The sequence below is a fragment of the Echeneis naucrates genome, chromosome 16 (genome assembly GCF_900963305.1).
Source record: "Echeneis naucrates chromosome 16, fEcheNa1.1, whole genome shotgun sequence".
In the NCBI taxonomy this organism is placed as follows: domain Eukaryota; kingdom Metazoa; phylum Chordata; class Actinopteri; order Carangiformes; family Echeneidae; genus Echeneis; species Echeneis naucrates.
The window spans coordinates 3,026,735-3,042,641 of NC_042526.1; the positions used below are offsets into that span (position 1 = coordinate 3,026,735).

At 41.7% G+C, this 15,907-nt stretch overlaps 3 protein-coding genes across 4 annotated transcripts in view; 1 reads left to right on the forward strand and 2 right to left on the reverse strand.

The window, feature by feature from the left end:
* Positions 1–1,798: 1,798 nt before the first annotated feature.
* Positions 1,799–8,065, reverse strand: dkk3b (dickkopf WNT signaling pathway inhibitor 3b). The gene is made up of 7 exons (XM_029523739.1): positions 7,713–8,065; positions 6,950–7,075; positions 6,686–6,766; positions 4,244–4,336; positions 3,480–3,624; positions 2,128–2,278; positions 1,799–2,035 (listed from the first exon to the last, which is right to left on the reverse strand). The coding sequence occupies exons 1-7, from the start codon at positions 7,905–7,907 to the stop codon at positions 2,011–2,013; spliced, it is 816 nt and encodes a 271-aa protein (XP_029379599.1). The 5' UTR covers positions 7,908–8,065; the 3' UTR covers positions 1,799–2,010.
* Positions 8,066–8,631: 566 nt separating this feature from the next.
* LOC115056125 (dual specificity tyrosine-phosphorylation-regulated kinase 4-like) lies at positions 8,632–11,972 on the reverse strand. The gene is made up of 11 exons (XM_029522390.1): positions 11,910–11,972; positions 11,648–11,809; positions 11,354–11,490; positions 10,799–10,939; positions 10,537–10,675; positions 9,869–9,959; positions 9,623–9,795; positions 9,465–9,525; positions 9,247–9,361; positions 9,010–9,113; positions 8,632–8,729 (listed from the first exon to the last, which is right to left on the reverse strand). The coding sequence occupies exons 1-11, from the start codon at positions 11,970–11,972 to the stop codon at positions 8,632–8,634; spliced, it is 1,284 nt and encodes a 427-aa protein (XP_029378250.1).
* A 2,881-nt stretch (positions 11,973–14,853) lies between these two features.
* mical2b (microtubule associated monooxygenase, calponin and LIM domain containing 2b) overlaps positions 14,854–15,907 on the forward strand; it is a 44,104-nt gene continuing 43,050 nt past the window's right edge. For both annotated transcript variants that reach the window (XM_029522103.1, XM_029522104.1), the window contains exon 1: positions 14,854–15,037. The gene's annotated coding sequence lies outside the window, so the exon portion shown is untranslated. The remainder of the gene's footprint in view (positions 15,038–15,907) is intronic.

The following is a 15,907-nucleotide window of genomic DNA, read 5'->3' on the forward strand; positions in this document are numbered from 1 at the left end:
CCGTTCTGTGTTCTGAAGGTGGAGGACACAGAGGTCTCACTCCGGTCTGTTTTCTAAAGTTAGAGGACACAGAGGTCTCACTTCGGTCTGTGTTCTGAAGGTGGAGGACACAGAGGTCTCACTCCGGTCTGTGTTCTGAAGGTGGAGGACACAGAGGTCTCACTCCGTTCTGTGTTCTGAAGGTGGAGGACACAGAGGACAAAAATAAACCACACCTGTAAGAGACTCCCACGGGGTGTCAGGTGTGTCAATGAGCTACGGGCACACCAAAGAAACTCAGATGACAGGTAGATGTGCAATAATAGTCAAATAATTAAAATAATAATTAAAAATATTCAGCTGCATATATATAAATCTGAGCAACAGAAGTGTTAAAAAAGGCAAGATAAGAGATAAACTGAGATAATCCTTTTAGTCCCTCAGTGGGGAAATTTGCACCTCACAGCAGCAGCATCGAACATAAGAGAGAGAATATAGCACACAGGAATACGTAGAATATATGGATACATAAAACAACTGTATAAAGAAGAAATGTATGAATAAAATGTCTAATTATTACTATTAAAAATAATACACTGAAGGTGCAAAGTGACAGGAACCAGAGTTATAACAGTTATATAACAGTTAAAACAAAAGTTAGAGTACAGTGTTACGACTGTGACAGTCTGTTGGAAAAGGTGCTCTGCTGTCAGTCCAAAGTGTGGTGGAGAGGTTGTCAAGATTATCCCTGATGGATGGCAGTACAGATGCACTACAGACTTCCTGGCTCATAACACAGTCCATGCTATAATTACACTTCATGTTAGCATTTATCGTCATGATCACTGTGGTCAGCAAGAGCGACAGAGCCTCACTTTATAAATAGATTCATTAATACTGCCAGAATTTATCCTGTGCATTCGACCCACTGTTGAACATTAGATGTTACAGGGCCCAAAGGCAGACATTTGCCTCTTATTTTTAATTTTTTGCCAAAAGTAACAAACAAAAAATGAGATATTCAGGCTGGTATTGTCCATTTCTGAAGGCTAACAGCACTGATGTCACAAGCAAAAGACTCTTCCCCACCTACAGTACAAACCAACAATGAAAAGATCCATTGACAGTGAACTAAATAGCCATTTGTGTTGCATTAACACAAAAGTCCAAAATACTGAAAAATATCCATGTAGTTGTGGACAGCCTCATTCAGTTAGGTAAAGATCAGTACGAGGAGTTTGTTTAAAGTGTAAAAAAATTCCTTTGGCTATTAAATCTTTCTGTGGAAAAACACTGAAGATGAATTAAAAACCTAACAAGCAACTCAAAGAACTTCTTGTTTCCTGCAGTTGTGTGTGGGTGTCAACGAGAGAGAGAAAGCTCCATCAGTCTGCACTGTGATCATGAGGCTGTCAGCCTCAGCATGAATGTTTTATTCCTGAATTTATGTGCGTGAGTGTTTCTGGGCTCACATACAGAAAGCAGGCACACGTTTGTCCTCCAGAGGTTAGCGCCATGCCTTACATTTGTTCTCATCTTCCACCTCTTATCCATTTCCAGGTTGCGGGGGGTGTTGGAGCCGATCCCAGCTCACTCTGGGTGAGGGCAGGGTCACCCTGGACAGGTCACCAGTCCATCTCAGAGAAAGACCAACAACCACTCACACCAACGGACAGTTTAGAGCTGCATGCATGGTGGGAGGAAATCCACAAAGACACGGGGAGAACATGGAAACTCCGTACAGACAGGCCAGGCCAACCAGAAAATAGTCATTCATTGTCAAACCAAAGTGAAAAACCACAGTAGTACTTTTCTTGGCTGTCATTTTAAACCAAACACAGGTCTTTTATTTCCTTCTACAGATATAATACAGATTGGTAGTAAGGCATAAATATTACAGTGCAAGTCCTGCCCTGGAGCAATATTAAGACAAACTGTTGATCAGCGGGTGGACGGTGAATGAAGACGTCCACTCTGCTTCTGGACAGGCTTTTGTAGTTTTATTAAACTTTCTGTTTTCTTTCTGCAGTGCTACTCTCCACAAACAGATCCACGTCTGGAAGAGAGGGAATTTAAGAAAATGTAAAAATTTACAAAAGAAGAATTACTTCAGTGTAGGTAAACTCAACGACACGTGTTTGCACTCACCCGTGAGGTTGGCATTGGAGGGAGTCAGCACATGGGCAGTGGTCACGGGGACCCTCCTGGTCCCAGGCCAACATGTCCATCAACAGGTTGGGGTGGCTCAGACAGGACTCCCCCTTCCCCGGTTTTGGGTTACACACGGGGAATAAAAACTCTGGAGGAAGCAGCAGAGAGAGAAGTCATCTTTATGTTGCTCTTTATCTCAGTCACAACGGCCACAGTGCTTTATCAACATTAATGTCTACTGCTGTACAAAAAGCAATAATATGCCCACACAGCTTTAAGACAAGAGCACTATTCTATCAAAAAGGTCTTTATGGCCCTAATTTAGCGCATTTTAAAATAATTTTTATGAACTCATTCAATTTATCCACCCATCTTCTATCGCTTTTCCTTTTTCAGGTCACAGGACATTCAGTTTATCTTTTTCATTTACTGTTGCAGCTATGATACAAACAGGAAGGTTTGGATTTTAAGCCAATGTCAGCAGATTTTAATTGAATTTTTTTTTTTTTTGAAAGGAACATTTCCTGTCAGCCTGTCTGTATCATTCAGGTTAAATCTTTTTCTTCTTGTATTCACCACAGTAAATTTTGAAACACACAGTTTCTGTGCACATAGCAGATTTGGTGAAATATACAGTGCATGTCCAACAGAGTATTGTATTTAAAGTCCATATATTTTATATTTCTTTTTTATTTATGTGTTTACAGTTGTTGCCTGACATGTTAGTCCTGCAGTGTCAACATGCAGAGTGTTTATGATTTAAGTTTATTCAACATTCATGCACTTCTCTTTCTGCTCCACTTTTGTTTTTGTGCTGTGTTGCAGAGCCAAAATGTCTGTTTCTGTTCATGAGCTCAGTCTGATGTGAATTTTCTTTTTGTCTTGTGGAGGGCTTCATCATTTTATCACTTCTGACTGTAAGACCGTGTCATTTACGTCCTTTACTAGATTATTTAAAGTTCATAACAAAGACGCTGGTCTGACATTAAAAACGGCGCAGTCTGGGATGGAAAAGGTCAGATAAGGGTGAGTTACCACTAAAGAGCACTAGAGGTCAGTAAGACAATACTGACACAGCTCAAAAAAAAAAAAACAGCAACAACAAACTGTAGTCTGCCTCCAAGTAAAAATTCACGCAGTGATAATGTTATACAGAAATACGGTGCATTATTATAGTACAGTAAACATGAGATGGAACAGAGAGAGAAAATAGCAGAACTGGTTCATCTTAAGCACTAAATGACACACTATAGTTATATTTGGGCTCACAGTGCCCATGTGGAGCAGTTTAAGTGAGTCTGTTCGTGATATTTCAGTCAATCTCTGAGGATGTCGCTGTGACCGCTCACCCCGTTGGAATGCACAGCAGAGGTCCGACCTGCAGTCGCTTTGGCCCTGACAGATGGTTCCTTCTGTTCCTCTGGTGGCATTGACTGTACACTGGCCCCACACACACATCTGGTCTGAGCAGCACTCCTCATCCTTGGTGCAGGGCTGAGTGGGGACACACACGGATATGGACGTTTATGTATTTGTGTAACATCTTGCATGATGTTATCACCTTTCCTGTACTGATGTCCCACACAGGTTCTGAAACACTTAGTTGTAATAATGCAGTTTTATGTCTGCACGCTGCTCATCTCAGCCGGAGCGCTTACATGCCATCATGTAATATGTTCTAAGTAAAACAAACAAACAAACTTATTTGGAGGCTGCAGCTCGGTATCTTATTCCTGTGGCGTTTAACAGCACCGAGCTGATTACAGTGTTTGTGCTCTGAAAGATGACACAGCAGGAAAAAGGACAGAATTGGTTTGTTCAGCCAGGTGTTGTGTTTGTATCGCTGCTGATAAATGGCCGTGTCTGCTGCAGACTTTGGCTCCGGGAGTAGATGCCAATTGCACCATTTCCCCAATAAAAGCCCCGTGTTTAAGTCTTAGCAGGCGTTTTGGTCGGAGTAAAGAGAGCTTTAGTTTCCCTGTTTCCTCTGTCCACACATCATGTGAGGAGACCTAAAGACAATCAGCTGAGGTACTAAAACCGCCAATTTAGCATCCATTTGATACAACGCTGAAGAGAAAATATTAATCAGTGCAGCTCACTGAGCTCCCACCATATCTGTTTGTATGCAGGGGAGGCACTTGGAGTTCTCAATCTCATACAGGCAGTATTTCAGGTCACCGCAGTCTTCATCCACCATGCACTCCTGACAGGAGAGATAACAGAATTAAAATCAGCTCCATGTGCACACAGGAAGTCTGTCTCAAATACTTAGAGGCTGAGCAACAGAAAAATGAACACTGTGTTTAAAAGTAGCACAAACAACTGACAAAATGCAAAACGTGGAAAGAAAAAAGCATTTTACATGTAAAAAATAATTTAGTGTGTGTGTGAGCTGCTTTGTGTGCACATTGAATGATGTGGGTCAAACTGGACTTTTGCTGATTTCTGTCAATCAGACTTTTACATGTTTTTAATTGAATGTATCAGACATAAGCTCATAACTGACAACCATCCACCGCAGATAATTTTGGTTTACAGGAACAATCTTATTCCACTGCACCACCATTTAATGAGCTCTGAGTGTCTGACGGTTTCTGGAGTTGCATTTGTGCCAGTCACAGCCCGTCTCCGTGGAAACTGCCGGATGTACGACGTTGGTGACTTCTGAATTAAACTGAAAGACTAAATCTCAAGACTCTCCTCTGCACTTGATCTCCTTCCTACATCGCAGATGAAACATTTCTTGGTAAAAAGGTGACAAAGCCACATGCGGCGGTTCCTCCTCTCACCCCATCAGGCCGAGCAAAGTAAAGAAATGACCTCGCTCATTAGTACCACTCATATCACACTAGGCTGAAGGCGTTTTATTCCTCTCTGAAGCATTTCCTGCTGGGAAACAACTTCCCCAGGAACTCCAAACATCATGCACCAAATCAGATAACGGTTATTTTCAGTTGGAGGAAACTGCCAAAGACAGCACTGACCTGCTGCTGCTAACTCCCCATTTAAAGTCATTCATTTTTCTGCCTCTGGGAAACCAACACAACTGTCTGACGAGTCAAATCAGTTTGTCATCAAATGGGGCCACGTAATGAGGCATACTCAGGCATGTATTAGACCAAATCCATGCATGTCAGGACAGGTGAGGACTCCCACTTCAGACGAGCCCCTTTCATTTGGAGGTAGCATGCAAAAGGAACTTAAACTGGACTTTTTTTCTGCGTTGCTGTCAAACGTATATGTCTGCAGAAAGGTAGATGTGAGCTATTAAGCTCAGACATTACTGATGCGTGGCGGTGCAGCAAGAAGGTCCTACTTTCAATCCCAGTGTAGATTATGGATGGATTACTGAAGCGACAGAAACGAAGTGGAAACTACAAACAGAAGCCACACAACTACACACACCCTGCAATTGCCTTAATAAATGCCAGATGACCACAGCTGTTACACCTCCATAAAAACATTTTTCCACAATTATTTTTACAGAAAAACAGAAAATTGACTCCACACTGAGAAATAGTGACCTCTGGCTAAATTATTGATCCTATAAATCAAAAAGGTAATGAACACTGCCACTTGGAGAACTCGGTCTATGGTTAATATTTCAACATTCCTTAGCAAACATTTCGTTTCTTTTCTTGAGGGGATCATCAACGGATTTGCAGCTCTCCAATGCAAAATAAAGTGTGCACAGTGTCCATGGAAGGTGGACTCTGCAGTGAAGGAGAGGCCATCTGTACATCATAACTATTCTTTATTTGAGCCTAAAACTACTCAAACAGCAACCTTTTGTCTGCAAATTGACAAGTCGAAAAAGATTCAAATTAAAAAAGTGGAAAGAGGAGCAAATCATGAGTAGAAGGGAGTTTTACAGGCACAAAGTGAGTCACCCAAATACCAAACTGGCACAGTTGAGGACAAACACCTCAGTGCGTTGCAGCTCACTGAATTACCAGTTGATATGACGGATAACAGTTCAAGTCTTTCCATCTGGGCATTTGCTTTGAACTCTTCTGTGACGTCTCTACAGTTACTCACTGTAAAAGAACAGACCTTACCCTGCCTCCCTTGCAGGCCTGCTCGCTTCCCTGGCATTTCTTTTTCTTTTTTTTTTTCCAGCAGGGAGCTCCATTAACATAACCACTATTTTGTCCAGCTGCCAGGAAAGCAAGAGATCAGAACCACCGTTGTAAAGGAAAATGGCAAATAGGCAGCAATGATGACCTCAATCTGCGCTCGAGCCATGAAAAGTATACGGTGGCTCTGTTTGCTGGATGATCTCATTCTCTCTGAAGAATGAGAGGCGATAGAGCGGACTCCACCTCTCAGACACACCGCCATTTTCACTGTGCTGAGAGAGAGACTTTTCTGCTCTTTAATTGACATACTACATGACTAATGCTGCCAGTGAAAGAGAGAGATGCTCTGAAAACTCTCGATCATCTGTTGTGTGTATTTGTAATGACGCGATCCGGAAAGGTAACCCAGAATCATGTTGATGTCAGTCCCCTGTAATCATTCCTAGACTGAGCAGGGAAGGCAAAACACTCACGTGATCTACGCTGTTCCAGAGACCAGAGATCTCCATGTGGATGTGTGAAAGATGACTTTCTCCTGTTTTGTTATTAGTTTCCTAAAAAAGAAAAAAAATAAATAAAAATACACAGTTAAATATTGTATTTTTGATGATGGGACTATTAAATTGCTACTTTTGCAGATTCAGTTTCAGAAGCCTGCAGCCAACACAAAAAAATCAAAACACTGTTTTTGTCAGGATTTTATCTGACAGCTATCTGGCTTTAAAAGTGAACCTGACCTTGTCAGTCCTCTCCAGGACGCGGACGGCTCCGTTTCCATTCCTGACTATCCTCTCAGTTTGGTTGTGGTAGTTTGGGTGCAGGTCTGCTGCCGATAAGGATGATTTTGCGCTCTCTGTGGTTATCTGTGGAGATTTATGTGGACTCCACTCATAAATCTCACACTAAAATCAAAACATCTCCACTTTGCACATTCAACGTTCCATATGGAGTTGAGCAACGGCTGTAAATGTGGACAGTTTGTTGATGTACAGTGTTTTGCTGATTGACGTTGATCTCCACTTCATGGATGACATGAAGGGAAACCTGTCTGTTGTTCATAAATGATCAGAACCAGACTGTGTGTGGGACATTAAATCTGCTGAACTCCACTTCTCGGGGAAAATAACAGACCTTTTCTGGAGTCTGGGTGTTTTACTAAAAAACAACCGTGCAGATCTCAGTCACTATGGTTTATATAGCTAGTCTTATTCAGGATGGCCTTTTGCTTTTACTGAATTGATAAAAGGAAATTGCTATGATGATGAAGGCTATTAATAGAGCCCTTGAGTCATGATGTGGGTCAGATACAAAGCAAACATGGAAAAAATGTTTCGAGTCTAAACATGAAGTTAACCACCACAAATATAAACCTTCCTGCCTCCTTCATGAAACTGAATTTTGTCCACAGCTGTAAAATCTGATAAAAACAGATTGAATGCCTTAATTAAAGTGAACAGCAGAGCTCTCTCTTTGTATAAGAGGGTAAAATGTGACGCAGACCTGATCCACCGCCTCCTCCAGTATGTGCTTGGTATCCTCCATCAGCTCCTCCACCTCCCGGAACATGTCGTTCAGGCTGACCGAGCCCCGCTGCAGGGCGTCCCGCAGGACCACCGCCCCGCTGCCGGCCACCCCTCCGCTTGCCCACAGCAAGCACAGACTCCAGGACACGGACAGCAGCGTGAAGCCGGACATCTTCTCCTCCTCGTCTTCCTCCTCCTGTCTGGGGCGCAGTGACGCACGGAGGGCGCACAGCCGCGCGCAGCTGGCTCTGTTTAATTTGGAAAGTGTTGGGGGGGGGCGCAGGGGCTGCGGTCAGAAACCCCGGAAAATCACGTTTAATGTGGAGCATTTCCTAAAAGCCAACGTCACATCCAGACGCCGAGGTGTTTCCAATCAGCCTGTGAACGTGAACTGTGCAGAGTGAAAGAAATGTGGCGATCAAAGCCGGTTTCCTTCCAGATGGGGAAAACGGAAATTCACCACGAATGCAAAAATTGCAACCATCATGCACAGCAGAGTCGACAGGAAGAGACTCACTGAGTTAACAGCCTTATTTAGGCTGTAAGTCCAACAGAGCTAAACTAATTACAAAAAACAGAGACAGCTTTGACTTCATTAGTGAGGTGAAGAAGTCTGCAAGAAGCACAAATCACAATCAGAGCAGGGATAATGTTTTTAATATCACTGTGACCATGTCAAATACTGGAGCTTCAATGTGTTACAGGTATCAGCACAGTGAACCGTCCGTTTGGTCTGAGAAAGGCCTCCAGCCGCTCACAGGCCTGACAACACACAACCATTAACGCTCACGTTCACACAGATGAAAACTCGTGCCTCGTCCCACACTGCTGCAGAAACCAATCAAGGTGAATGAGCACAATGAGGGTGCGATCAGCAGACGTCACTCAGCTGTGCCTTAATTTCCCCCTTTCTTTCCTTTGGGCTTGGTGATTGGTGGCACTTTCTCTCTTCTCAGCAGGGTGGGCTTTTTGTTGGTGCAGGGCACTGTGGTGTCTGCGTGAAAGAGCAAATGAACATGAGACTTCTTTAAAGGGAAGTCTAAAATGGAAACAACGGCAGCTCTGCCAGGTTTTCTTTAGCCACAGTAATGCCAACAACAACATGATGAATTAGTTAGTGAGTACAACGTACAGCCGGGATTGGTTTGTGTGAGATTTTGTCATATTTCCAGAGAAAAGTCTTATTGGTTGAACGTGATCTTTGGGCTTCGTGTTCACTGCTGTCGATTCACCGTGTTGAGGTGCTGCAGAAATGTGTAAATGTCTTTGCCGACCTGATCGAGTTCTTCCTGCACTTTTTACTGGTTTGGCGTCTTTCTTGTGAAGCCATGGATGCTTCAAGGCCTCCTCTGGTGTGATGCGTTTTGTTGGATTATATCTAAATAAAGAGACACTTTCATGTACTGGAGAAACTCTATGAGACACTAAAATTGTGATTAAAAAGAATCAATTCAGACAATTCAACAGAATTATCAAAAATTATATATGCAAGTGTGATATTTAGTGCTTACTCAAGGCAGCACTTGATGAAATCCACAAAGTAGGTGTTCTTTGAATTCAGTTGTCTGGGCAGAGTGCTGCTGTGTTGTCTTATATCTGTGTCTTTCAGAGGGACGCCATTTGATTCTGCATAAACAAGTACATTTCAGAACACCCTGAAAATTTGAATAAACTGTTGACGTGTAGAATCAACAAGGAAAAGATCAAAGTCTAAAATCCTTTTGCTCACGAAAGAAGTTGTGTCTTTTAGGTGCTGCGATCAGCAGCTCTGGAGGAGGGACGCCCAACACCTACAGGAATTTAAAGTTACATGGAGGTTTAAAACATGCCAACACTTCCAATCGACTGAAGGAAGGAATAATAGTATTATTTACTGATAAACATCACCTTCATTATACAGCAGAAATGGTCTGCGGTGTCACACCCGCGGAAGAGACGGCGGCCCAGGTGGAGCTCAGCCACAGTGCAGCCCAGGCTCCACATGTCGGTGGCCGGGCCGCACCTCTTTCCGAGGAGCATCTCTGGAGAGATGTAGTACAGAGTGTGGATGACGGGCTGGTCTGTGGAGGAAGGATGTAGGAAAACGATGAAGAGTGTGTTTGCTTTTTCCTGGTCTTTGCTTCGTCCGTGAACACTCACCTCGGTGCTTCATGAAGTAGCTCCCTCCGAAGTCACAGACTGCTGCTCGCTTCTCGCTGCCGTGTTTGTACAGCAGAATGTTGTCCTGAAAAACAGGGACTATTACTGACTGCAACTTTACATACAGAACCTTCCTGGTTTGTCTCTTTGAGCTTGTTTTGAGCACATTAACATGATTATTTGCATCTTGTTGCAGTCACATAGCATGTTTGTGTAAATTTGTGGTCATATTGCATTTATATTTGTGGTTTGTTAATCTTGTTATTTAGCATGTCTTCAAAGATGATTTGTGTCTCAATTAAGCATGAATTTGTTGAAACCATCCATGTTTGTAGTTCACTGTCATAAGCAGTTTTAGAAAGCGCTGAGAGCGATAATCTTAAAACCAGAGTAGAGGTGGACAGTTTCCAATCACACACATGCCTTCCCAAAGCATGTTTGAGTTGTAGGGATGGTTGGATCTGACGCCTTAAACAGAGTGGATGTGTTGATAGCAGCAGATGGACTGTACCAAACCCCTGTCAGCTGAAAAAGGTTTTTTTTTTAACCCTAACTAACCCTAACCTTGTGGCTGTAAAGTTGTTGAATCAGTTTAATTGCGGCTCAAATATTCTCCACAGTATCTACATGAGGCAAAGCCTCTCTGAAGCGGTGCTCCCTACCGGTTTCAGGTCGCCGTGGACCACCCTTTTCTTTCTGAGCAGCTGGAGACACTTCAGCACATCTATGGTGTAATTTTTCACCGCTTTCTCGCTCAGGCCATGATGCTTGGACCCTTTTATGGCTCTGTAAAGGTCCTTTCTGAAAATGGATCATTTTCACTCTCAGACACCCAACAAGATGATCCAGAATCCATCCATCTATTTTTTTTTTATTTATTTTTACTTCTAAACGTTTCCTAACTAGATGAATGAAGAGACTTACTCAAAGAGCTCAAAAGTGATGCACAGGTGATTGCGGAAGTAGAAACTCTCCTTCATGTGGACAATGTTGGCGGTGTTGTTCTTGTCTAGCTCTCGCAGGACTTCTAAAATCTTGATTTCGGCCTTTCCCAGCTCATTAACACTGAGAAATAATTGGACCACAAAGATTAATATATGAACCATAATCATGTGTGGAATCCGGCATCTAAAGTATTAACTCCAAAGGGTGATTCGATGAAGCAATGCTTTGTGTCTCATATGGTGATGGCATGGGAAGGAGGAGGTAACCTACACATGCACACACTTGAGTGGTACAATACATATTTCTCTGCTCACTGTTTAGTTAATTCGCAAAATACAACTTTAAAAGATACAGCAAATTTACGTAATGCAATGAAAATATTTTCGCTGGGAGTTTATGTTGAGCTTCCGCTCACTTTAAATACAAAAAAAAATTCCAGTGTAAACATAACTTAGTTTGTCTCTGGGAAAAATACACTTACATGAAAGTATCCTTTGTCTGATCCCTCTGTTTTGTGCGTCGATAATGTTTTACCTTTTTTTGTTTCGAATGACCTTGACAGCCACCAGCTCCATGTTCTTGTGGTCCATACATTTAAGGACCTGTCCAGAGTAGCCTGCCCCAATCACACCCAATATTTCAAAGCGGAAAGCCAAGTGGTCATTGATAATCTGTGGATTAAAGGGTTAAAACAAAATCTACTTCTTGCACAAGTGATAACGATAGGAAAATAAAAAAAACAAAGACTTTGATCAACGTGAAATTAAAGCTGCACTGATGAAACTCTTAACAAAATCAAATAGTTTGTTTCTGTACTCGAGCACTTACTGCTTTGTAGAATCCATCTTTAGTATCGTAGCCAAAATTGAAGGACTTTGTGTTCTGGGGTTCGGCGGCCTTTGAGGAACGAGCCTTAGTGGCCTCCTGTCCCAGGTACCACACCTGTTTGTACTCCTTAATTTCTTCCAGCTCAAAGTCGGTGAGATACAGCTGAGAGTCCCTCAGAGCAGCTGTACATGAAGCACAGAGATCTCTCTTTTCTAACGTCCTCTGAACTGAGGATTTAAAAAACAATCTGTAAGAGTCCTACCTTCAGGGGACAGGCCTGGTGTTGCAGCTCCTGGCTCCTCTTTGGAAGCAGGGCGTCCTTCATGGAAGGGTTTGTTCTTTGTACTGGCCCCCGGTTCCTATGTGTATCATCAGACTAAACATATTGACAACTTTCTAGCAAAATAAATGGATGAATAAATGTATAGATTTCATTGTGACAGACCTGACCAGTGTGTTGATGGGAGGTTTTCTGCGATGACTGGCTGTTCTGACAGTCATCGGAGATGGGTGGCAGGATGGTTCGCTGAGCGTGGCTCAAATCCCAACGGGTTTCCTGTGGACTCTTGTCGACTGGGAGCAGGACTGTGTTTTCAGTGCTCTCGACACTCTTTTCATAAGCAGACTTCGGCCTCACTACAGTTGTGTTACCTTTCAAGGCAAAATTCCTCTATCAGCGAAAACAGAGAGGACGTTTGTAAGAGTTCAGGTTGTCACATTTAGTTATTTGTACTTTTCTTACTGGGATTCATTTTCCTTATTTTCCTTATGCTTTTCATACTCTGACATGTCAAAAGGACATATTCACTCCATCCACAACAGTGGTGTAAGGGTAAAAGTATAACACTGTAAATTGACTTTATATAATCAATATGCAAAATCTAAGCAACAGCTGCACAGACGCTGGTTGCCAGTGAATACTGATACAGAATACAGAAAGCCTCCATTCACACAGATGCTGTTACTGAATTCAGACGTGGATAAAACCAACCTTATGTTGTAATGTCGGTCTGGGAATGTTTTCTTTTCTTGGCAGAAGCTTCTTCACAGGTGGAAGTTTTTTAGCTCGCGTGTTCATCTCCTCAAAAGATGTTGGGAAACATGTCAATACTGGACAGAGATCACAGAGCATTTGTTCAATTTCAAGTGATTTTCAAGGCTTAAAAAAAAAAAACCTCAAGGTAGTAAATTGGGGATTAATCAACTCAACCCTGAATAAGAACCTCAATTTATTTTCAAAAGAGGAACATAGTATAAATGTAATTGTATTGGCATCCAAAGAAAAACATAAACAAATAACTGAACCTATTTCATTTCCATTTTGTTCTTAGATAAGGATAATCCAGACCTTGCTTTCCCTTGCTCATGCACTATGTCCCTCCTTGTACAGTCGAGCAGACTCCTTCAGGATGCCATAGCAGATCTCTGCCACCTGAGGGCAAGACAAGACAAAATATTTTAGGAGACAAGCTGAGCTGGAAGGTTGGACAGGGCAGTGATAAAACATAAGTGTGTGCACTCAGAGGTACCTCAGTACAAAAAAGTGCATTTTTCTTTTTTACTAAAGGGTTTGAATTTACCACTAATCTACAGATGCAACACTGTTATTTCTCATTTCAGCTGATCAGGTTTTGAGCTCATGCAGCAATTTCAGCAATGGCCACATGTTTGTTTTGGGCAGTTGACATCAAGGCACTTTTCTGCCACCTTTAAAACCATTTGACTTCAGAAGACAGCTGTCACAAAGCAATAAAATAGTGCGTGTGGTGAAGGAAAGCTGGGAGTGTTTTCCATTCCAGCACTCCCCGAGCAAACTGACCAAAAAAACAAACCATTCGTATATTTCGCAAAACACGATTCAAATTCTAATATTGTAATTAGAAAAACACTCTGGAGACAGTTAATCCTCTGAAATATTATTGGAGCTAGTGAAATGTTAGGACATGACCTTGAAACCTACAGGTGAAGGATGCCCCACCTGTACAATTTATTGAACTGTTTAAACTCCAGAGCCTTCCAATCAAAGCTAATACACTTGTTTAAAATCCTGTTTGCATTCAGAGATGTAAAGAAATGTTTGATTTCACTGTGTTTTCCTGCATCACCAGGGTTTTTTTTAGATGTCTGTTAATATTAATTGTCATTACTGATCTTTCTAAGTCCTGCTAGAAATCTAACATTTTTGCTGACTTTGACTGTTAGGGGACAGAGAAAAGTCGATTTTTGCACTAACGTTTTAAAATTCAGCTTTTTTAAATTCTGCACCAGTTGTGGCATTTTGACCTCGCAGAACCGGATATGGGGCAAATGTACTTTCACAATAAAGGTAGGTCCTTTTCCCTCAATCAGCCTAATGTAACCTACCGGTGTTCGGCCATCAAATACTATATATAAGAATATATTTTAGAATATTATAGTTATAGTTTTTCTACTCAATAGTATGAGTCCAGAGGGGAAGGTGGAATAAATTAACTTGTAAAATTAATAGGTTAATTGGGATTTTTTTAAACTAATTAACACATAAGAGGGTTAGGGTTAGGGTTACATTTAAATTTAAATTTTAAATTTGTAAGCATCAATAAATGACTATCATATTGCAGAACTATTAGCCATTTGGGTAGCTTAGCTTATCGTAGATTTAAAGTGTGGTTTCTCTTATTTTGTTGCCAACAGAATCATGCAGAGTTTCTGTTTTAATTGACTTCTATATAAAAGCTGAAAAATACATATTAATTTGCATTTATCAAAATTAATCCATAATCTGTATGTCCCACTGTACGAAAACCTAAAATAGAGACAATTACAAACTTTATTTTAGACTAAAAAAACGTAAGCCATAGATTTCTACTAGAACTAATATATATGTGTATTTAAATACATATTTTTTTCGTATGGTTAATGAAAAACTGAAAATGACTTGTTTGTTAGCATTGTTAGCTTAAAATGACTCCATGTAGCCTTAAGCTAACTGTCCAGAAATTTTAAACAGAAACAAGCCGATGCTTTATTTTAGTGAAGAATGGACTATAAAATATAACACGATCAGAACTAAAATGTTTACATATAGATTAAAATATATATATTTTTTAAATATAATTCACCATTATTCGGCCGTTGGTGAGTTTTATTGCAGAAACACAGTAACCGGAAGTCGGAGCTCCGGCAGTTGACTGGACTTGACTCCGCTCTACAACGCCGGGCTCGACTCACACACGGCGGCTGTCCAGAGAGGAGCAGGTCGCTGAGAGAGAACCGCAGCAACGCTGATATTTAACCGGCAGGAGGTTCGGTGACCTGCCCTGCCGACACACCGGGGATAAAAGCCCCCCCCCCTGCCCGGGACCGGTGTCTGTTTGTTTGTGTGTTTTAACGGACCTTCCGCCGCCGTTGGTGAGTAAACGACTGAACGTTATTTTGGGAAAAAAAAAAAAAAAGTCTCAGCTCACAACAGCACAAAATGTCACTTATCGTGTGTTTGTTGTGTTATCGTTGTCCCTAAACGCTGCTGGGCGTTTGTTTTCAGTGTCACCTGTTAGATTACAAAGGTGCAACAGGTGATGTGTCCCAACGCGCACACAGCTCAATGGAAAGGCTCGCTTTATTCTGTGAGAACAACAGAAATGACCCCCAAATTGTTGTTGTTGTCATCATTATTGGCCGCTGTGATGTGTAATGAATAGCTTTAACGTGCTGTCTTTAATTTTTAAGACATAAATACTCAACTGTCCGGTTCTTTTCCTGCTCAAACCCACAAACAGGAAAGAGTTGACTTCTCCATGGTGGGATTGTAAAGGAGAAAAGTTATTTATTTATTTATTTATTCATTTTAAATCCTCCACACACACACACACACCATTAAAACAAACTGAATCTTTTTAAAAATGGGCATTAAAAGAGGAAACAGCACCAGCTTTCAGCAGATTTAGGCCCCTGAGTTCGCCCGTCGCACACAACTGCAGTCTCCCTCTGCAGTTTCACTGCGGTGTGTCTAAACTTGTGGTTTTGTGTAGTGATAAAGTGTGCGCCTGTTCTCATCTTCCAGTTGACTCCTGGTGTGTAGCAGGTGGCTTCATGTCTTGTGAGCTCTGAAATCCAGTCAGACAGAGAAGGCCTGTCTCATGTCAGTATGGCCAGTTGTTGTGGACTAATGTTTCAGTAGTAGGATAAGCCTTTACTCAATTTGCACTTGAGTAATATAATGGATTAGTCTTCATTAGAGCTGGAATTGTATCTGAACTTAATGAGGAACACCCCCTCCCA